Source organism: Gouania willdenowi, chromosome 7 (assembly GCF_900634775.1).
Source record: "Gouania willdenowi chromosome 7, fGouWil2.1, whole genome shotgun sequence".
Classification (NCBI taxonomy): Eukaryota; Metazoa; Chordata; class Actinopteri; order Blenniiformes; family Gobiesocidae; genus Gouania; species Gouania willdenowi.
In genome coordinates, this window is record NC_041050.1 from 19416346 (window position 1) to 19440347 (window position 24002).

The window sequence follows — 24002 nt, forward strand, 5'->3', positions numbered from 1 at the left end:
GTCAATTTTTGAGAAAATTAAAGGATTTTAAGTGCGCCTTATAGTCCAAAAAATATGCTCAAGTACATGTATACTCACTGAAACACTAAACCATTGTGATGAGAATGCGGGAATGTAGCCTTTTTTTAATGTTACAGTGGGTACGGAAAGTATTCAGACCCCTTTAACTTTTTCACTCGTTGTTTCATTGCAACCATTGGCTAGAATCAAAAAAGTTTATTTTATTTCTCATTAATGTACACTCAGCACCCCATCATGACAGAAAAAAACAGAAATGTATAAATGTTTGCTATTAAAAAAGAAAAACTTAAATATCACATGGTCATAAGTATTCAGACCCTTTGCTCAGTATTGAGTAGAAACACCCTTTTGAGCTAGTACAGCCATGAGTCTTCTCGGGAATGATGCAACAAGTTTTTCACACCTGAATTTGGGGATCCTTTGCCATTCTTCCTTGCAGATCTTCTTCAGTTCTGTCAGGTTGGATGGTGAACGTTGGTGGACAGCCATTTTCAAGTTACTCCAGAGTGGCTAAATTGGGTTTAGGTCAGGGCTCTGGTTGGGCCAATCAAGAACGGTCACAGTTGTTCCGAAGCCACTCCTTTGTTATTTTAGCTGTGTGCTTAGGGTCATTGTCTTGTTGGAAGGTGAACCTTCAACCCAGTCTGAGGCCCTGAGCACTCTGGAAGAGGTTTTCTTCCAGGATATCTCTGTACTTTGCCGCATTCATCTTTCCTTCAATTGCAAACAGTCGTCCTGTCCCTGCAGCTGAAAAACACCCCCATAGCATGATGTTGCCACCACCATGTTTCACTATTGGGATTGTATTGGGCAGGGGATGATCTTGGTCTCATCAGACCAGAGAATCTTATTTCTCATAGTCTGGGAGTACTTCATGTGTTTTTTGGCAAACTCTATGCAGGCTTTCATATGTCTTGCACTGAGGAGAGGCTTGCGTCAGGCCACTCTGCCATAAAGCCCCGACTGGTGAAGGGCTGCAGTGATAGTTGACTTTCTCCCATCTCCCTACTGCATCTCTGGAGCTGAGCCACAGTGATCCTTGGGTTGTTCTTTACCTCTCTCACCAAGGCTCTTCTCCCACGATTGCTCAGTTTGGCTGGACGGTCAGGTCTAGGAAGAGTAGTGGTCGTCCCAAAATTCTTCCGTTTAAGGATTATGGAGGCCACTGTGCTCTTAGGAACCTTGAGTGCTGCAGAAATTTTTCTGTAACCTTGGCCAGATCTGTGCCTTGCCACAATTCTGTCTCTGAGCTCCTTGGGCAGTTCCTTCGACATGCACTGTGAGTTGTAAAGTCTTATATAGACAGGTGTGTGCCTTTCCTAATCAAGCCCAATGAAGGAGCAGAATCATATCAAGGAGGATCAGAAGAAATGGACAGCATGTGAGTTAAATATGAATGTCACAGCAAAGGGTCTGAATACTTATGACCATGTGATAATTGAGTTTTTCTTTTGAAATAAATGTGCATTTAGGGTTTTTATTGTCAAGATGGGGTGCTGAGTGTACATTAGTTAGAAATAAAATGAACTTTTTTGATTTTAGCAAATGGCTGCAATGAAACAAAGAGTGAAAATTTTAAAGTGGTCTGAATTCTTTCCATACCCACTGTATGTATAAATAGCTTAACAATGTATAGGAACACCTCACGTGTTGAGGTAGACCAGCTGTGATTGATCTCACAGACAAATCCACTGCACAGCATGATCAGGCAGCTGTTACTGCCATGTTGCCGAAAATCCTCAGAGTGTTTGCCTCTTTAACCCTCTGTACTCAGGCAAGTACCAACTCACATCTCTACAATGCATTTCTCTGAATAATTTAACACTTTATAATATACAGTGTTGAAGAAGAAGAATTAGAATCATTAAACACTGTATGTGATGTGTTCAACCGTCCTTTGTACCAAAAGATGGTAGTCACATAAACTTTACCATTTGAGAGTGGCGTGGAGGCTGTGTCTCAGATATGGGAAGGATGGAAATTTGGACAGACATGTCCTGATGTTTCTATTCATTTATGGTTTATATTCAAGTAAGTTACTCTATCCAAGTATCCCTCTGTTCTCTTCCTACTGTGAGGTGGTTACGAAAAACATGGATTTAAAAAAAAAAAACACCCACGGAACAACCTGAGGTACTCTCCTGAGTACCAGACAAAGGTGTTGTGCATTCCTGCTCATAAGCACATGTGGAGTCAGCATAAAAACACAGTGGCAGATGAAATGAAGGTGTGAGGAAACTCCACAGTCTCTTACCGTCACTGGCCCTGAACTTTGCAGTCACATAATCGTCTCCAGGGAACTTGGTTCTCTTCTTGTTGGCTGAGGCTCTAGGACAACCTGACAGGCTGAGAGAAACACGTAGAGCGATCACATGACACCACTGTCCCTCAGAAGGATTACAGATAAACTGGTGTGTTTTTACAAATGGAGTATAGTCAGTGTGGTACAGTTAAACATGTCAGTCAAACTGTTATGAAAAGCTGTCTGTGAGGTGAAAATGTGTGTTTCAGGATTACCTGCGATGAGTCAGAAAGCTGCCATTTGCATGACCGGAGCCATCACAGCCTGGTGTTGGACAACTCGGGCCCTCAGTCTTGAAAGACTTCCAGGAATAAGGAGTGCCGTTAAGAAGGCCCTCCTTCTGCCGACGTGCAGCAAGTGGACAGCCATAAGCACTGCGGTGTGTAGCGTATTTCCCACTGATGTGGCCCAGGCTGTCGCAGCCAGGAACAGGACACCTGGAGACACAGAGAAACACCTTCATGTGTTTGTTTAATATTTCTGTTTTTAGTTTGGAACATAAGTCATAATTTATCTCTGTGTGTCTATGTATTTCATCTAACGAAGCATTCAGGAGCAAACTTTTTTGTTCTAAATAATTCAACTTTTGCATTTCATTTGTGCATAACTCCAAAGTAGCCAAATTGGTTGCTCTGACGGGCTAGCGATGAGTAAGGATGATCCTATCAGTTTTTAGGGCCAAATCCGTCCCTTTAGAGCATCTTGTTAGAAGCTCACCTCAGCAGCTCTGAGTCTTCTTTGTCATCCTTCGTAGGCGTTGATTTGATTCCACTTTTCTTGGCTCGAGGGCATCCAGACAAACTGATAAAAACACAAAGAGAAAAACACCCAAGACTGTTCAAACTATGCTGCTTTTAGTGTCTGGTAGTGATGGCTGTGTATCCAAATGATATGAAATTACATTTGAATCCATCCATACATTTCACAAGCACCGAGGGGTGCTGTGTATTTGGATAAAGCTTTTTAAATGTTGTACTTTTATTTTTATTAGCATGATACTAAGTTGTCTCTGTTGGACACGGTCTTTGTGGACGAGACGGTCCAATTACAAACGACAGAATGTTTTCCATAACAATGACACCTTTCCTCAAAAAAGAAAAGCTCTCTTGTTGGGATACTGAGCAGACAGTAGGCAATAACTGTAACAAATGTCTATACCTTAGCCACGTGGTCCTCAAACTTTTTTGGATCAAGTACCGCCTTTCTTTTAATTCTGAATCCAAGTACCCCCTTTGTCCGACTACAACATTTTGATGGGAACGCGATGAAAAAACAACTATAGAGTATAATGCCGGAATTAATGTGTGATAACGCACATTTTAAAGAATCTCATTTTGTAAATAAATGGAATAAAATTATATTTAGTGCCTCCTGAATAGTTTTTTTCTATAGTTTTTGTCATTTTTTTTACTAAAAATAAACATTTTAAAACACCATATTTTTAATGCTTTCATTTGTTAATTTTCCACACTCTCTCTTTCTCAATTACCCCCTGTAGTGCCATCGCTTACCCTTATTTGAGAAACACCGCCTAAGCACACTCAAGTCATGGAGCAGGGTATCAATAATACAAAGAACAGCAATGAGACCTCTACTTCACGTTCTAATACAAAGGTTTGGTCCATCCATTGCAGTTGTGATGCTTGTTCCAAGAAAAAAAATTGGTAAATTCTAATTTCATGTCTAAATGTAAAATAATGAATTATTTTAACAAACTTTTTTTTTTTTAATTACAATTACAGTTTGGATAGAGTTAGGTGTAGACATTTGATGAATAAGAAAAAAAACCTGGGATTTTTGTCATTTTTTATATATATATATATATATACACGTAGGTTCTCTCTTAACTGAAAACGGAAAAAAATGTTTTCCACAGCACCAGGAATGTTACCTTTAACCATATGTTGTAATTTACCAAAAATAACTTGTTTATTTGTGCATGCAGATAAGAAGAGAGGCCTCCACCTTCTGTGTGAAGCGTAGTTTCCTGTGATGTGGCCTGATCCATCACATCCTGGAGTGGGACACCTGGCACACACACAAACTGATATCATCAGCTAACTGCAGGCAGTAAACCGCTTTCTCTGAAAAAGTAAGAAGCTGCTCAGAATGTGCTATAAGAAATGATGTGGAGTGTGACTAACTAGGAGGAGGATAGCAGGGGATGGAGCCTGCAGCAGCAGAGAGGTCAGTGAACATGTCAGAGGAGAGAGGACAGGAGAAAGCACACATACTTTAGTTCAGCTGTGTGGGCAGCCATGAGGGTCCGAAGTGATTTATCCGCAAGAGGACAGCCTGACAGGACTGGAAAGCCAGGTTAGAGAGAGAACGTCAGAAAGGTAGACTGAGAACAAGATGTCTGAGTGTGAGTGAAGGAGAGGACCCGATCCAGGAAGTGAGCTGTGGAGGCTCACTGGGAGGATGGCACTAACACTTCTATCTATCACGCTTGAGTCCGACTAATGTCTACCAAAGAATGTGTAAGTGCATTTTAACAGTTATCCAGCGTGTGTGCGGGCAGGGTGTGAAAGAAACTATCCATGATGCAGATGTTGGTTTATAGGGGACAGGAGCAGATCTTCCCTCACAGCTTCATGTTCCAGTCGTAGAAGAACTGGAACAGACGGTCAAACTCATGTTAGCTCAGAGGCAGCAAACAGCCCAGTTTGTGCCATTTAATTTATTTTCCTTGACCTGACCTTAAAGAACAACAACAGATATAGTAACTAAACAACATGACAGCCTATAGAAAAATTCAAACACAAAACAGCTGACCTGCAACTTAAAAGCACTTTTATAAAAAACGTTACTCTGATATTTGACATTTGTGCACCATCAATGAATCAGTAACTGTCCGTGTAACACAAAAATATTCAGCCATTTAAATATATTAACACCAAGAATATAAGTCTCAAACTCGCCCACTGTCCTACAGAGGTGTATAAAATCCAAAGTACAACCATGATGGAAATAGGCTTTGATAAAAGTTAGTGTCTCCTGTGGGAAAATTCCCAACCTGAATGAGCTCAAATTAAATGCCCTTACGTTACCAAAAGTATCTTGTGAAAAAATATATACTTAAGTATCAAAAGTACAAGTAAAAGTTCAACACAAAGTACAGTATAAAAAGGATATATTTTTAAAATTCCTGTTTTAGTTCAAGTTTAGCGCAATCACAATTGTGATACGCTGAACTCGGTATACACAAAAAAGACTCGGCATTTATAAATATGTCACCTTAAAAATAAAGATAAAATTTATTCGTCCCACAAAGGGGAAATTTGCAGATAATACAATGATTCTAAACTAACATCATATTTAAACAAGCCGCACACACAAGGAATAAAAATTAAACTTCAATACCGTTAAATTGAAATATGTGTTCAGTTTAGCGCTGGGATAAAACAAAATATAACAGCAGGGCAGCAGAAATTAAAGATAGTCTACGCTCGTTTTCCGGAATTTATGACAAAAACCCCAATAAATTAAAGAGAGAGTGCTGTTTTTATCCAATTCCAAATACATTAGTGAGAAAAGTTAAAAGAAGAAAGAATATAAAGAAGTATATAAAAATCAAACTTTCTTATTATTGTTTGTATAAAGCTGAAATTTTACTGTCAGATGTGTGAAGAGAGAAGGCACAATGAGTTTCACTCATGAGTTTGAGTGAAATTAGCCTAATGACATAATTTTGACTGAAACATCTTGGTATTCAGAAACTGTTGAATTTCATCAAATAGGCCAGATTTTGACGGAGATGCCGTAATTCAAAGTGCAGCTTTGACATGTTTAGGTGTGAAACATGGACATTTCCATTGATTTATAAAAATCTGTTCATAATCCTCACTGGTTTTTAGCATTTTATTTATTTTTTCAAAGAAATACGGGACAAAGTGCATCCCTTAGTTATGAAGGATGATTCCATTTCTAGGGATGGTCGGCAGCCCTACCCTATCCTAAACCAGGTCAGAGTCAGACATACTCACTACTATCACCAGTACCATCACTGGTGACCGTTTTCTGAAGTTCCCATCGTTACCTGAGGAGGTAGCCAACGTGTCCCACTGCACCACCCACGCATTCACTTCATATTTCTAATCACAAGGCCATTGTTATGATCGTCACCTGCACACCCATTCAAGATATTCCTTGGATGTTGAAAATATTCATGATAATAATTGTATCTAGTAATGAGGTAAGCAGTGGCAAATAAAAAGTACACTTATAATATTTTGATTGTTGTAGAGTAAAATAAAAATAAAACTCAATAAATGCAGGAATCGCCAAAAAAAAAAAAACTACTTAAGTATAGTAATGAGGTACTTTGTTGCAAAAAGCCTCTGCTGTCCGTTAGTTTTTGATGATTCCTGCTTCATCAAAGCTTCACCCAGCGAATGTCTTATTATCAGATCATCTGCTGAGCAGCAACAAGTGACATTCGTGAGATCTGGCTGTGCAAGAGCAGCTGAACTACTAGAACCTGCAGAACAGCTGCACTCCAGGAACTGAGTTTGAAACCCCTGACCTATAGTTTTGCATTTTGGATCATTGTCTTCACTCCTAAAGTTTTACATTTGAACCATGTAATGAAGTGGAGCTGCACATGGGCTGGATTTGACCTCTGAGCCAAATGCTTGACACCTGATAAAGAGGAATTATGCTCCTTTCACCCAATAACCAAAAATATGAAACTGACTTTGTTCACAGCAAATCATTCATTTACTGGAGCACTCACATCATGAAGTTCATAAAAACAAGTTTCATACGTTTTTGTGCTTATGGTACAGGACCTACCTGCGATGTGATGCATAGTTCCCAGTGATGTGCCCACTACCATCGCAGCCTGGGGTCGGGCACCTAAAGACACATACATCAGCCAATGATCACAGAAGTATTTTCAGTAGAGTGTAATCCATCTAAATATGGCAAATAAATATGCAACTAAGTACTATGACTTACACTAGAATCTCTTTTTTGCTGTCCTTGGGTGGAAACTTGACCTTGAAGCTCGAGGTGGTGACCTCACCGGGGTACTTTCTGTCCTCCATGTTGTCCTGGTCCTCCTCTTCCTCACCCTCAGAGGAGGTGTACAAAGGAGCACCATAATCCACCTTTAGATACACATGAGCCACAGCATTAATAAACAGATCATCTACTTTGAGATGTCTGTGCGGGTGTGCACTGTACTTCTTCATGGTCTTCCTCTTTGATTCCGCTGGGTTAGTTGAAGTCCAGAGGGCCCCCCCACTCTGGCAGAGTGTGTCCCTGAGGCATGGCACTTCCAGCGTGTTGAGAAGAGGAAGATGAAGAGGATGAAGGCTCAGGAGACTGCATTCCCTCCCTTCTTGACTTTTTCATGCTGAGATCCAAGGTGCCATTTTCATCCACTTCAATATCCGGCTCCTGTCAGGTTGAATTATCACAATGTAGCTCAGTTTGTGTTTGTCGTAAAGGTTACCGGTGTTGACTCTAAAGGCTACTACAAACTTCAAGACAACAAGATAAATCAAGATAACTTTGTTCTCTCTTGTACATCAGCATTGATAAAATGACTTTAGTTTGTTCTGTCAGCCCTCTCTTATTTCATTTATTATTTATTTATTTTTTTTTTCTTTTAATTGCCCCTGACTGTGTCAGATGAGACACACTGTGCATGCTTGCTAAATTAACATCTTGATTTTATGCACAATATTCTCACTGATTAGCCCATATCCTAAAATAGGTCAAATGTTTGCCCACATCCTGTATCTTTTAGGTGCATATATACTTCCCCTGATAGACAAAGTCCCAGAATATTGTCAGGTTCATTGACATATACAGAAAACCACTCGCACTCCCATTTACTCCTACAGAAAATCTATAGACTCCAATTGACCTTACAGTCATGTGTTTGGATGATGGGAGGAAACCGGTGTATCCAAAGAAAACCCATGCAAGTATGGGGAAGAACATGCAAAACTCATTGTTTAAAACTCCAAAGGCAACTCAGGCCAGTGCTTCTCTGCTGAATAAGTGAGGCCTAATCAAGAACATCTACCTCCAATTAGTAGAGGTAAAACCTCAAACATAATACAGACACTGTTCAGACTCTATCCGAAACTTTCACACATGTGGTACATAATGTCCCCAGGCCCTCAGGACAACAAGTCTCCGTAAGCAAGTGGCTTCAGTGTACACACTGTTAAACCTGACCAGAAAAGAGATGGACCAGTTGGTAAGAATTTACAATTAATGTCAAGACATCCAAGTCCAACGTGAGTACCAATAGCTCAGAAAAATTGACAAGGAACAGAATGTCCTGTTGGCCTTGGAGCAGGAGCGGGAGGCTGAGTTCCATGCCAGTAAACCTGGATGAGATCAACATCCTTCCAAATAGTATGAGTGCACCACACTTCCATGTGTTATCATCCTGTGTGAATCTTGATCATGTTTTCTCCTCCCAGAACACGTATTGCAGTGGGAGGAGGAAGCCGGACCGACTGAAGCTATCACTCCAGAGTCTCATCAGATTGAGGGAGAACTCCCAGCCAGTGACACCGATAGTCTTAGTATGTAAGACTATGCCACTTTTAGATACTCATTTCCCTGCTGTTGAGTGGGCCTGGCTTCATCTTTCATGAAGGTAGAGCATCTACCCAAAAGAGACCCTGGGAGTAGTCCCAAGTTCACGCTGTGGAGAGGCACCCTATAGAGTGCGGATCGGGTCGCATTCTTCTGTCTGTGCTCAGCTCGAACCCGACCCGAGGTATTAACATATTAATGCCCAAGTTGAGTTGAATGGACACTTTTATTGAGCAACTGTAGGAATTTTGTACATTTCCTAATTTGTAAATGTAAACAGATGAGCGAATGCATTAATACAGGCACACACACTCTTCGATCTGTCTGTAATCTGTATCCGTTTAACTATGCAACTCACATTGGTCATCACTACTGTATGAACTCAAAGCCTGCACGTTGTTTAGCAGTGGTTATATGTAGTGTGTGTGCCCTGCCATGTTTGAGGGAATGAAGTACAATGCGGCCAAGTGTCTCTGATGTTGTGGGTCACCAAACTTTATGGACCCAAGTCAACTGATGAGCTGTAATGCAAGAGGGACAAGAGATCGGCCCAGACACATTCGTTCACAAGGTCCTGGATATTCAACACGTTGCACATCAAGACCCAAGGACAACACCTTAGATCAGCACCTTATTATTACAAACAGTTCCGGGGAATGTACACCGACATAGCCCTGGGATATATGATAATTCCACACTTACGCTGACGATACACAGTTGTATATCTCCTGATGACACCAGTCCAATGAATGCTATTTTTAACTGTATTCTAGATATCAAATCCTGGATGGCAGAAAACTTTCTCCAGCTCAATCAGGACAAAAGTTTTAGTTCTGGGTCCTGAGGCACAGAGAGAGAAACTTTTACTTAAACTTCTAACAGCATCTTTGATGCCCTCTGAACAAGTTAAATACCTGGGCGTTATTTTAGAATCTGAGCTCACTTTTATCCCTCACATTAAAAATATTACAAAATTACGTTTTTATCATTTGAAGAACATAGCCAGAGTCTGCCCCATTTTCACTCAGCATGCATTAGTGTCGCCAACATGGCGACGCTAATGCATGCTTTTATCACCAGTCGAATCTACTACTGTAATGCCCTGCTTTCTGCTCTTCCCAAAAAGAGTATTTCAAGTCTACAATTACTACAGAATTCAGCAGCACTTGTCCTGACGAAGACCAGGAGGCGGTCTCTTCACCCATTTTAGAATTGCTGCATTGGCTCCCCATGTGTTGCAGGATTGATTTTAAAGTTCTCTTACTGGTTTTTTAGTGTCTTAATGGTCTTGGACCTTCTTATCTTCCAGAACTACTTTTACCCTATGAGCCATTCCGGGCCCTGAGGTTCTCCGGCACTGGCCTTTTAATAATCCCAAAAGTCAGGAGTACAGTTTTACTGCCCCCGTCTGTGGAACAGTCTGCCGGAGAAAATTCATATTTTTAAGAACAAGCTCAAGACCCACTTTTTCAAATTAGCTTTTAACTAATTATTTATTCATTTTAGGATTGTTTATCTTTCATGTTTATATTGTTTATCTCTTTTGTTGTTTTTTACAGTTTTAGGATTGTTATCTTTTATGTTGTTGTTATAGTTTTAGGATTGTTATCTTTTATATTGTATCTTTGTCTGTGCCCACAGTCTGTGTCCTGTTCATGGTGCAGATGGCTCCTTGTGATGTCTCTTTATCTAGATCCTCTGTATCCAGCCATGTGCCATTGTCCTTATTTTAACTTGTGTGTCTGTGTGTGGTGGAAGGTGTTTGTAAGGGGTGGGGGTATTTTAAACTATGTAAAAACACTTTAAGCTGCATCTCTTTGTCTGAAAAGTGCTTTTTAATAAATAAACATTGATTGATTGATTGATTGATTGATTGATTGATTGATTAATTGATTGAATTTGGACCACCAGCTTGGAAATGCTTGGGTGCATCAAGATCTGAGAAATCACGATGGGCGTCTTTGAAAACCAAACAGTTAATCTCGTTGTGACTAAACAGCCGTGTCCAGTTACAACTCCATGGCTAGAAAAGTATGACATTGCTGTGGGAGTGAATGGTACATGGGTGCAGGAGGCTGAAGCATGGGCAAAGACTGTCGCACTCAAGCATTGGAACAAAGATGGAATCAACCAGGGAGCCCTATATGTTGCCTATGCAAAACTACAATGAAAAGGAAGGATATTTAGTCCCACAGAAGACATGGAAATTTTGACAATTGAGCTGCATATAGAAAGGTATGATTGTACGTGCAGCAGAGGTGATATTCCTCAATGGCCACTCCCAAAACCATACTGGTATGAGGTAACTCACAGTCAATAAGAAAATGTTAATTGCATCAAGCGATACAGGCCCATCGGCTACCTACATAATAAGCTAATGTGACTAAGCCTAAACTGAACCCGAGCATCATTTCAGAATATCTGTCTGAACCTGGCCCGACCTGTTGGGTTCAGTTCAGGTATCCATCCTCTAGCACCTGATTCACTGCGTCACCTTTTGTACCGTGCCTGCAAAATAGGACTGCATGCAAAGTCTAGAAGTTGAGAAAGACTTCCTCCAGAGTGAAAAGTCATCAGCTTCCATGCATGCAATGACAACATGGCATAAAAAGATAGTATACAGTAGTATAGTAATGAAACTCTGACTTTGTATTCATCCCAAGCAATGAACTGACTCCTCACAAGAAACATTGATGTCTCGTCTGGGTGTGTGTACCTTAGCACAGGGCTCCCTGGGCTTTACACTGAGGGTCTCTGGTCTTTCCCAGCAGCGGGTGGACAGATTGAGGATGGCTGTTGCTGCCATGTGAGCTGCTTCTGCATCTTGACTGTAGTCATAAGCACTTGAGGACGAGGCGCTCTTGGAAAAGGCTCCGGACATGCTGTGACTGGGGGAGGACGCCTTGGGGAATGTTTTCGCTGCAATAAAAAAGAAAACAGTAAAAGTAAGAGAGCATATCTAGAATTTTTAGTTTGTACAACATTTAGCGTTTTGTTATTTCCAATGAGCTGCTGACAAAAAGAAGAGAAGGTAGTGCTTATGATATGTCATACCAGATCACAAACCTTCATATTGAATCTTGTGTTTTCTTTGTAAGTCAATAGTATCAGAAACTTTGTATTACTGCTGCCTCTCTTAAGCAGGGCACTCTTCAGTAAAAATAAATAAATAAATAATAATAATAAATATATATATATATATATAATTCAAATGTTCTGGCTATTATCACGTAGGAAAAATATTATTACACAATGTTCCAAATTTCCCCACGACACTGAAAAACAGGAACAAGCGGGTCTGAAAAAGGATGGATGGATGTTCCGACTTTATTACATTTGCATTTAGTGGTCATAACATTTTAAATTTGTTTCCCCTGTGTCATTTAGTAGGCATCTAGTGGTAATGCCTCAAACTGAAGAACCTACATGTTTAAAAGTATTAAGTCTTTCCGTGATTCTACTCTATATAACAGTTTATGTTCCTCCTTAGGGGCCAAAAACAAGAAAACCATCCCAAGGCTCAGAGAGTACTGAGGGGATAAAGGTATTACGAAAGGTTCCTAAACAACATCAAATTCATTTGAGACCTGCAGGTAAATCTGGGGTAATCTCATTTAGCCTGTGGGCCAGTTTTTGCTGAGACCGAATATTACAGGGAAAACAATTATTTGATAATTCATCATGTGTTTAAGTTCCAGATATCTGTGAGTAAATGCATTGCGACTTTGAAATTTCTAAATAATTTACAGTTTACATGCATTAGTATTAAAAGTAGGACAAATTGTTCTTTTCTCCTTTGGAAAGAAAGGATTTTTATAGTCAATCCCACTTGAGATCAAACTGGGCCACATGTAGCAATAGAACCACAATTAATTTATCACCCTGATTCAAAACTCCTTGAATCAAGGTGTTTCAAACTTGTGCATGAGTCTTACATTTGAAGGCTTTAGGTGATGTTTCCGCAGAACTGGGTGTCTTTGGAATTAGCATTCGCTTTCCAAACACCTGGACATCAAAGCTTGCATAGTCAAAGGACACCTTGGAGTATTTCTCTAGCTCCTTGGCTAGGTTGGCTCGTGGCGTGGTGGTGACTGCGTTGGGTCCGTAGCTGCCGTATTGAGGGATCTCTAGCTGTTTCACAAAACACATGGGCCTGGGGGGGAAGTCGTAGATTAGGGTTCTCCAGCAAACATGCAGGCCTTTACCATTGTATGCAATAGGCTGTTAAAAGAACCTGACCTGAGCACTCGGTCAGAGTTGGTGGAAGGTTCGCTGGTGGAAGGCTGTAAATGGATTTGTTTGTCCTGGGTCTTGTTCAGTTTAGCTGCAGCTGCGATAGGGCAGCCGGACAGACTGATGGGAGGGAACATCCATGTTTGCAGTTGATGCAGTGAAACACTCATGAGAACAATTTGTTATGAATGAAAAACTAGAAGAAGTGCTGAGTGGGTTAGTAATGTTAAAATTGAAGGCTGTTCTCTTTAAAATGTCACCTCATCTTTGAGAAAGGGCTTCTGTTACGTGTTACGTTATGTTTATGACTCAGGCATTACAGCATGAAATATAAAGTGTATGAGAAGTCAAACAAAGTTTTGCCTTATGGGCAAAGGCTTTCATGAGTGGGCGGACAGAAATAGAATCTGAAGGTGTCAAAGTGTCAATGTTGGCTGAGAAGTATTTTTACTAATCAATGAAAAGTGGGTTTTTTTCAGTCAATACGTATTAATACATATCAATTGGTCCAATCTAAAGCTTTTTCACAGGCAGCTTTTGTCAAAGGATGTGAGGAGGCAGACAACAAATATTGTAATTACCATTGCAGACAATAACTCCATCACCTTTTTAGATATTTTGGGAATTAGAGACAAAAAGAAAATAAAACCATTATACAGTACATCTAAAGAAATAATTATGCATAAGCATGCATATAATTATAGTTGCTGTATCATTTGGTCATAGTAAAGATATCATTCTTTATAATATTTCTACATGATAAGTTGTTGGATCCTGAATGGCGCAATCTAACAAATTAGTAAAAATATAGCTGTAGTCTTATTTTATCTATATTTCAGATATGATTTCAATAGTACCACCTTTATTTTCCAAAAAGTCTAATTTCCTATAGTTTGTCAGGTTAACACATAATGCGTCATGTATAATTAATCCATTGTGGTGTCTCTGTGATTGTGTGCATTAACCTGCGGTGTGTGTTGCGGTTACTGTTGACATGGCCTTGGCCTGTGCAGCCAGGAGTCGGACACTTCAAGACGTTCTCATGCATGGCCAGGACTACAGACACACAGATGCAACATGAGGTCAGTGTGTTTAGACGGCAGGGCTAATGCAGGAAGCTGTGCAACGCAAAGAGAGGCTAGAAAGCAATTAAAGCAGTCAAATGAACAGAGTTAGTCATTTTTCTATATTAGCAGGGTGTAGTAGAAACAGTTGTGTGGCTGTGAAATTAGATAGTAGGAGGGTCTCAAACAAAGATGCTAAAACTCCCAGAACAATTTAGACCCAAAAGGAACCAAGAAAGAGTGTGAGAGAAAGAATGATTGAAGGACAGAGAAAAAGAAAACCTGAGATCCGATAAAGGAGCAGATACAGTGTGTGGGGTGGGCTTCTTAATCTGAAGTGGAGTGTGATAGAAACATGTTTGAGACCCACAGTATTAGCCTGATGTTCACCTTATATGGTGAAATAAAATGACTTACTCTCTGGAGGGATCCGGTCTTTGTGAGGACATCCAGACAGACTGCGATGATGAGGGTACAAACCAGTCACATGACCTGTCCCATCGCACCCCGGGGTTGGACACTTCACCTCCTTCTTCTCTAAAAAAGAAGCATGACGATAGTTGAGAGCTTCAAACTACTCAGCAGTCATCAGCATAGGGAGCGGCACATGCAAGTCAAAATGTGGAGACATTACTTATTTCTCAAATATTACAAAAACGTCTTTACATCTATCAGAAAGAGAAAAGAACCGAATAAAGAAAACAAAGTTGTTTTCATATTTTAAACCTCTCACGTCAAGAATGCTTGCTGACCGGAAAATTATCTGCTCTCTTCCCTGTATATATATATATATATATATATATATATATATATATATATATATATATAATAGCTTATTATGGATCAAAATACTAGTTTTAGGAGTCGCTGCTTTTACTTCTCTGAACAACATGATTGTCACATGTTTTGCAGCTGTTTGTTAATAAATGTCCCTGTGTAGCATTTTGAATCAGCAAATTTAACCCAGAATTGTTTTTCTGGTCAGACTTTAATTGATAAAATTATCTAGATTTATATCATATATCAACATTTTGAGAAAATATATTGAGTTTTGGTCCATATTGCCCAGCCCTAGTAGGAATGTTCACAGTATTTCAATGTTAATAAAGGTCGACCTATCAGATTCTAATCACATAATTGTATTTAGTAAGTGGTTGACAAGTGGGTATTTTTGATTCCTTGTACACCTATATTAAAATATAAGGGATACTGGAGCTTGGTTGGGCGGCTGGAACGGCTCGTAGTGGGCGCCAGAAAATTTCCCTTATTTTCAAATCCAAAACTTGACAGGTATGTGGGTGTGACTTCCATTTATCCAACATCTGCCGCCATTAGGTTGGAGCTCCGATCGTGTTCAAGTAGAATATTATTTTGTTTATTCGTTTATTTTAAAAATCTAAATATTGTCCAAAAATAATAAATAAAACCAATACCAGAATAAACCATAAGAATGTTAAAAAAAAAGTACCACAGTATACAATTTCTTGTGTTGTTACAGGACTTATTGTTAGCCACTAAATAGCTGGGTACAAAAAACAAGGCAGGATTTACTTTTTGAAAAAGATTTACTGAAAAAAAAGAATGTCTTCATACAAAGTGTTTTTGACCTTTTTTGAGGAAAACTAAATTGTTTTGTGACATTCCTTTAATTCTATATGTATTGTTTTTGTTTTTGTTTTTACATGTTCAAAAAAAATCTAATCAAATAAGAAAATTAACATTTTACATAATTTATGTACAAATGTTTTTCAGCTAAATATGACAGATGAAAAAATATATTTTTTGTTTTTATTTAATGGGTTGCATATGCAATGTGCTACTGAGACATCATTCTTTAGAATAATCATCAAGTCCTATGCCTTTAATAGCAATGATTAAAGTGAACAGTGGGATTATGTAATTTAAAAAATATTATTTACTGTGGCAACAATCCAAGCGTTCAATTGGACTGAAAAAGATCATTTGGCTGAAGATGACGTATGGGATCGCAGATGAAGGACTGTGAGGTAGGAGAACCTCAGCTTTGAATTCTAGCTCACTGCAGCTCTTTCTAAAGTTGTGCTTAGAAGAGAAGCCTTACATAGAATCATGGTATATCCATCTCACACTGTACTGACAGAGTTTAGTCGAGTTTTGTAAATCCTCCCTTCAACTATCGCAGGGGTGTCAAACTCATTTTAGTTCAGGGGCCAAATATGTTTGACCTCAAGTGGGCAATAGATTTAAGGTAAGGGAAAACAGAACAACTTTAACATTACTGTGCCCTAGTTTTCAATATCACTCCAAAAATTCTTGATTTTGTTACCAATTCTTGTGTAATTTAAAGGAATTTTGTGGAATTGTTTGTGAGAAATTGCAAGATTTGTGGAAAAATTGAGAGTTCTTTCCACAATTTGCAATTAAAAATGACTGTATTCATGTGATATATACAAAGGGAAAAGCCCCTAAAAATAATGTGGAGTTGGTGAATTTGAGATATATACAACTGGAATATTTGTTTTCTCTGTAATTTTTACTTTATCCTGTGTGCTGAATTGGGTGCTCCTGGGCCTTGAGTTTGACACTTGTGAACTATTGGAGTGGATAATGTCTTGCACACCTTCAAATAATTTACACCTATAGCAAACACAATGTACAATCTAATGCCACTAGTGGTATTGGAGAAGTAGTCAGTCATTCTAAAGTAAACTAACTGCAATAATAGATGCATGATCCCACCTTTAAAACAATACAATAACATTGAATGAATTGACCCAGTAATCTGTACATGAGTAGAAGACTGAGGTGTACCTTTGCTGTAGTGTGCAGAGCGACGTGCAGCAGCATCACAGCCTTTCCCAGAGGAGCTGAAGGGTTGGTAGTCTGGAGAGTTCTGGTTCTCATGGCCTCCCTTCACCTCCTCTGCCTTCAGAGCAATGGCCTGCTCCAGCAGCCCCAGGTTCCCCCGGGTCATGTCCCAGGTCTCAGAGTCATCCGTGACCCCTGAGCCGTCTGACACATGATCATAGTCTTCATACTGCTCCTCCTCATCTTCATCCTCCCTCTCATCATCCTCCTCTTCAGAGCGGACCTCAATAACAACAGTAGTTGGAGAGGGTTTGTACGAGTCTCTGTCATCTTCATCCTCCTCCAATATCTCACCAGCTTCCATCTGCTGCTTTCCATCCTCCTCTTCATCATTCTCATAGTGCTCTTCCTCTTCCTCATCCTCCTCTTCTTCCTCAGTCATAGGACTACCAACCTCTTCCCTGAGTGACATCGTGGCTTCAGATTCCTGAGTGTAAGATAAGTTCACCTCCTGAAAAATGTCTCCCTCTAATTCCTCTTCTTCTTCTTCCTCTTCTTCTTCTTCTTCCTCCTCCTCCTCTTCTTCCTCCTCGTCCTCTTCTTCCTCTTCCTCTTCCTCTTCTTGATCATTCTCCATTCTCTGCTCCTGTTTTGATTCTTTGGCCTGGTAGTTGTAGTCTCCACTTGAGTACTGATGATCAGAGTTTTCCTGGGTAATGAAAGGTCTCTCTATGTGACTCCTTTCTTCAGCAATCTCTCGTCTCTCTTGGTCTTTTTCCTCCTGCTGTTCTTCTTCCTCCTGCAGTTCGTGTTCCTCCTGCAGTTCTTCATCCTTCTGCTGTTTTTTCTCTTGCAGTTCTTCTTCCTCCTGCTGTTCTTCTTCCTCTTGAGGTTCTTCTTCTTCCTGCAGTTCTTCTTCCTCCTGCTGTTTTTCCTCTTGCAGTTCTTCTGCCTCTTCTCCCTCCTCCTCCTTTTCTTGTTCTTCTTCCTCCTCCTCTTGCTCATGCTCTTTTGTCTCTTGAAGTACAACCTCTACTTCAGGTAGCTGTGATGGCTCAGCCAATGTCACCTGCTTAGGATCTTCCTGCGTTTCAGGTTCCTGGTCTTCTGGGGGTCTCACCATCAAATGTTCACCACTTGGTTCATTTCCAGTCAAATTCTCAGTCGCTGAAGTGACGCATTCTTTGTCCTCCTCATGAGTTGGAAGACTATCCTCTGGTTTTGTATCTTCTGAAGTCGTTGATGAGCAGACTGCTATGGATTAATACAACAGACAAACGGATAGTATTGATATCTGTAAATGTTCATCTTTCATCTTTCAAATACCAGGGCATTAGCATTGTGAAATGAAAATGTATTTTTATTGGATATGAATCATCAATTATGGCCTTTTATATGAATTTGGGCACATACAGTTATACACACACACACACACACACACACACACACACACACACACAGAAAACCAGAGAAAACACACACACAGACTCTAGGAGAACTTGTGCACAGACAATTTTTAAACCATTAATCTCACTCTATTAACATATATTAACAGAGTAGTAACCCACAATAACCCATTGACCTAGACTTTGCCTATACTTGTTTTTTTTGCATTCTAGATTTACCTGTCAGAAAAGTACACTAACCAAATATAGATTTACAAGAAACTAATATGTGCTAGCTCACAATAAGCAAGTAAGACCCAGATTTATTTGTCTTCTACCTCCTCTTTACTTCAGTTAGTTGTTTTTTTCTAAATACTGGCTCTTCCAGTTCTGTTTCACTCACTCGTTTCTGGCTCTGGATGTTGACTTGCATCATCTTCCTTCTCTTTGTCTTTGATGTTTGTTTCTTCCTCCTCTTTCTGGTCCTCCTCCTTCTGATCCTCCTCCTCTTCTGCTGTGTCACTGTCTGCGGTGAAGCTTTCTGCTCCTTGTTTCCCTGGCTGGCTTTTCTTCTTGGGGAGAGACTGGTTATCTTCTGCCTCAGCTTCCTCCAGCTTTCTTTTCTTTACAATAGGACAGCCCAGGACACTGTGGAGAGAAGCATCACTGCATGAGAAGAATCCAATGCACAAAATGCAGTTGAATTATGTGACCTGCACGTTATTAGTCTTTAGTAACAGGAAAACAAAACAAACATTTTCTCATAATGAAGGAAATAGAAGTCTTTGCTACGATTGAAATCAATTTGACACAAATCAAAGCAACTCCAGTTCTGTTGGACTGTTTGAGACATACTTATACATGTGTGTTTCTCACAGCTTCAAGAAAAAATAAATAATAATTTTCCTTGGCTGAATATATAGATCCCCAAAAGTGTAATCTACTCCTTCCAGTATTTACTCTCCATATACTTCACATTTATGTTCTTCACAATGTACTCACACATTCATAATATATATATATATATTGTTACTATTTTAACTCAGATATTAAGCATGTTACTAAAACTATAAAATGGTGGCACTGCTTTATTATTATTGTGATTATTGTTGTTATTATTCTGATTACCTAATATGAAAATATTAGATAATGATGAAATAATTTTTATTAATGTAGGCTAGGCCTTAAATTAGCATATCAATTATGTTTTATCAAATTGCTTTTGTTTGTTAAACAGTCTTGATTTCTGGGAGCAACTTGATTTAATAATTCTTGCTTTATCTTACTAGTCTTTTGTTATATGTTTACATACACTTAGCAATTTCAGCCAGAAGCAAATTTGACGCCCATACAGAGAAGAGGTACAGTCCAATCATTGATGGGCGAGAAGGGTTTTATTGTTTATTGGAGGTGTATGAGCACAGACAAAGTTAATAAAACTTGACCTGACCTGCCACGTCATTGTTGTTATTAGTATGATATATTATTTTGCTTTATAATATAAAAATGACAAATACATTACACACAGTAAACAGAGGAGTTGCAACAGGGTAGGCAACACAGGCAATTGCCTTGGGCATCGAGCTGAAGGGGCCCCCGAGGGATGGCTGACAGTCAATTTCAATGACATAAAAATGTAACTGCGGTGCAACAACAGCGCATCAAAAATCCCCTGCACGGGGGCCCATTCTGAGTAGTCACTGGTTAGTTGCTAATAGGGGGCCCCGACAGATGGAAGATATCAGTGACACAACCTGGAACCCACCGAACACATTACAGTGTTATGTCGGGAACCTCCCTAATGGGGCCCCACTACTACCGGTCACTCCATCGACGTGCTGTTTTTATTAAACACACACCAATAAAATGAAGCAGACATATCCCTCATGGCTCATGAAAAGAAGAATGAAACAAGAAGAGGATGAATATAAAAAAACGTGATAGTGATAATTGAGAATGTGTAAAATGTGTTACATTATAAAAAAGTTAGTCCCAGTTAGTCCCAGGCACTTTGTCCCAAACTCCCAGTCATCCACCCAGCACCAGAAAAGTTAACTGCACATTTAAGTCTGTGTAAAGTGAATTCAGCCATTTACTTCTAAACACATTCATAAAGTGTGTTTATATGTATATATTAATCATTCAAATTTGACAGTGTGGTTAACAACAAACTTCTGTTATGACAAACTTAGAGCACATATTTATTCTTACTTTACACTAATTTTAACAGCTTTATGTTAAGATGTAGTCCAGCTTTGCTTACACATCATAAGTCTTGTTGCCAATGGCAACATACTGTACATTCATAGCCACACAATAAGTTAATCTTTTGCTGCCAATGATATTTTCTCCCAGAATAAAGTGTTTGTTAAAACTGATACATCCATAAATGTTCTGCTATAGCCTAAATGTTACATTAAATAAAATGTTAACATGAAGCATTAAAGTTGTTACTGCAAATTAATGTTCATTATTTATTACATTCATATCTTAAATGTTTAGTGTTTGTGTAGCATGTACATTACTTTACTTTACTTTATGTAAGCAAACCAAATACATTGTGCTCTTTTCTTTTTTCTTCCTCGAGGTGCTTTGTTGAAGTTTTTTGGACCACCACAACACCACCAACATCAGCAGCAGCAGCAACAGCAGCAACAGCAGACCTCTCTACATGAAAGTAGGAACTTATTTAGTTTAACTTTTTTAAATACATTTTAAAGTTTAAAATATATCATGGGAGCTATCTGATTTGATATGACCACACAAATATTTGTTTTAAACAATTGCTTCTTATACTATTTTCTTTCTAACAATATCAACCTCAGATCATGAGTGGGGTCTTGAAGAAGAAGAAGAGTAGGACATGATGGCAACCTCATGCAGCAGCAGCAGTATGGCAGCACAGCATTCCATCACCACCTCCATGAAACCACATCACCAGAACAGAAGGTACTCAAATAATAGCAAATCACATAATATCAGATGATCCTGTGCTGTGGCCAAAAGCTATCGATGACAATGCTTGGTGTCAAATTGTGAGAAAAAACACTCCAAAAAACAGACATGGACTTCCCCAAAGTTCAGAAAACCCAACTCGGGAGATTCACCAAAGAAAATTACAAAATGACAACGAGAAATGGGTAGAAAATCCAATGAGAAATGGTTAGTGTACTCTTACTTTCCACTTCAATTCCTTGTTTTTTTGCTTGGTTGCATTTTTATCATACTTAAAATTTTGGACATTTCAGTTGAGTTTGTTTTTCTGGCATTTACCGTATATATTGTGTGTAATGTTTGCATTTAGTTTAGATAGCTATGTAATTTATTTTATATGTTCATTATTTAATAAAGTATTTCTTTACTGATCCATCGTCCTGGACTTCATTCATCATCATTCTGGGGCCGGGAGGCCCAATAATCCTTCTTGCCTAGGGCCCCCAGGGGATCGAGAAACACCCCTGACAGTAAATACTGCATGTCAATAATATATGAAGAGTTCTATTGCAAAAGCAGAAGAGCAGCAGATGCAGAAAATGAGTCACTGTACAGAAAGATTAATGAATGATGTTTTTACCTCCGGTGTCGTGAGTATCTTCCACTGACGTGGCCTTTACCATCACAGCCAGGTGTGGGACAACTGCTAAAACCAGAAGGACAAAAACTATGTCTAACAAACCAAACACTTCAAACATTTCATCAGATTGATGTCACCCACCTTAACTCCTGCTTCATGTCTTGTCCCAGCAGATCTGCTGACACTGAAAAGAAACAAATACCGATGTCGGAATTAAAGGATACAAGTGGGCATTAAACGTTTAGAAATCTGAACATGCATGCTTCACATAGAGTTTAAGATTTAAATGTAGGATATGCCACAATTTTCCTTGATGGAGTTTGTAGTTGTTTAAACATGCTACAACTTAAGGACCTGAAATGTCTGCCTGAGAGCAGCTAAATTTGAATCAATTTATTTATTTATTTCTGAAGGAGATCTTGTTTTGACACCATTATTTCAATTATTTGATTAAAATCATACTTGGCCCATTAGTGGTTATATGTGTAATGTTTAGCACATATGCCTAACAGCAAGAAAAAACTGGGTTCAAACCCTGAGGTGGACATTTGGGTCCTTTCTGTGTGGAGTTGTATGTTCTTTTTGTTCTTGAGTGGAATTTTTTCGGGTATTCCAGTCTCGTCCCACCATTCAAAAAAAATGTTGTTAGTTTAATTGGAGTTTCCAGATTGTTCATACGGGTAAATGGCAGTGTGAGAGGTTGTCCGTCTCACTGTTTTGCCCTGTGATTGACAGATGCCCCCCACCCAACATCCTTTGAGAGCTGGAGATTGGCACCAACAGACCCCTGTGACCCTGAACAGTAACCAGAGTGTTGGAAGATAAATGAATTAATGAATTAATAACATTCAAATCTAAATTGCTTTTAGGTCAAAGTGAGAACACTTGGGAGCACTGTAAGCTGCCTGCACAGCACAATCACACACCGTAATGTGACAGCAGCGATGCTTAGAGCTGAATGTCTTAATGTTTTGTCCAGTACATTTTGATATTCAGAGAAATAGTCAGTATAAAATCAGAAATGTTTTGATCAGAATACGCCTATCCTTAGGCTGTGTTACATGCAAATCATTTTCACAGGTAAGATTTGGGTGATTCATATTTTTAATAATATGATTTCGTAATTTCACTATTTTGACTATTGTGACAATTGCACATCTGTAGTGAGGTGCTCGTGTGCAATGATTTGTTTACATAAAAAAAAAAAAAAAAGAAGGGACTTAGCCTGTACTAAAATAGCAGTGTTTTGTTTTTTTTATTACTCTTGTTAGTATTTAATGTAAAGAAATGGCAAAACTCCTACTCACCCCGGATGCCTTTGGAGCGGGTCCGCGTTCGCGTCTCTGTAGTGTCCTGACTCATCTTAATCACAGAGAAATACAAAGTCAGCCACAATATGAAGCAAAGAGGGGTTGACAAACAGAATGTCAGACAGACAGACAGACTGAGGGATACATACCTTTTTATGGAGGCTTGCTGATTATTGTCGGTTCTTTCCTGGTCCAAAACTGGCTCAGTGTTTGGTATTCAAACTCATTTTCTGCTGGATGAAACACACACACACACACACACACACACACACACACACACACACGCGTATACTCAGACTTCTTCCTATTAAATGACTGATGATTCTCATATAAAGTGCAGGATATTTAAATGATTACACTGTTTGAAATGTAGACCTGCTGTAATGTGATGCTACATATGGAACAGAGTAGCAATGTAGGAAACGTCTAAACCAGTTTTAGTTGAAACACAATCTTTAAATGACATACAGTAGCTGTAGAAGAGCCTTTAAACTGAGCGTGTAACCAAAAGACTTATCTACCAAAGTTCTAGAAGACAGATTATCTTACAACTCCTACACCACAGTAACACTGAGCACAGTCACAAGACACAAAGTAGCTGTGCTTCATCAGCAAGGTTAAAAAATGTGCGGTTTGAGCCTTTTTCTCAAGAAACAAGAAGAAATGATTTCTATACAATGCAGTGGTGAGCCAAGGATACAAAATGCAATAAATGGTAACATGCCAAGGTGATAGTTTATGTTAAACCTTTCAAGCACTGTCATC

General features: G+C 39.1%; 1 protein-coding gene across 1 annotated transcript in view; it reads right to left on the bottom strand.

Moving 5' to 3' along the window:
• The window catches only part of myt1a (myelin transcription factor 1a), a 29114-nt gene that overhangs the window by 4146 nt on the left and 966 nt on the right, over window positions 1-24002 (bottom strand). Inside the window, 18 exon segments of the mRNA XM_028452979.1 lie at window positions 2276-2367; window positions 2539-2760; window positions 3041-3124; window positions 4289-4351; window positions 7118-7180; window positions 7283-7434; window positions 7511-7726; window positions 11601-11803; window positions 12820-13037; window positions 13124-13237; window positions 14083-14173; window positions 14599-14718; window positions 16972-18222; window positions 18757-19001; window positions 21928-21993; window positions 22069-22111; window positions 23235-23289; window positions 23387-23470. Coding sequence (XP_028308780.1) covers window positions 2276-2367; window positions 2539-2760; window positions 3041-3124; window positions 4289-4351; window positions 7118-7180; window positions 7283-7434; window positions 7511-7726; window positions 11601-11803; window positions 12820-13037; window positions 13124-13237; window positions 14083-14173; window positions 14599-14718; window positions 16972-18222; window positions 18757-19001; window positions 21928-21993; window positions 22069-22111; window positions 23235-23289 — 3298 coding nt within the window. The 5' untranslated portion in view covers window positions 23387-23470.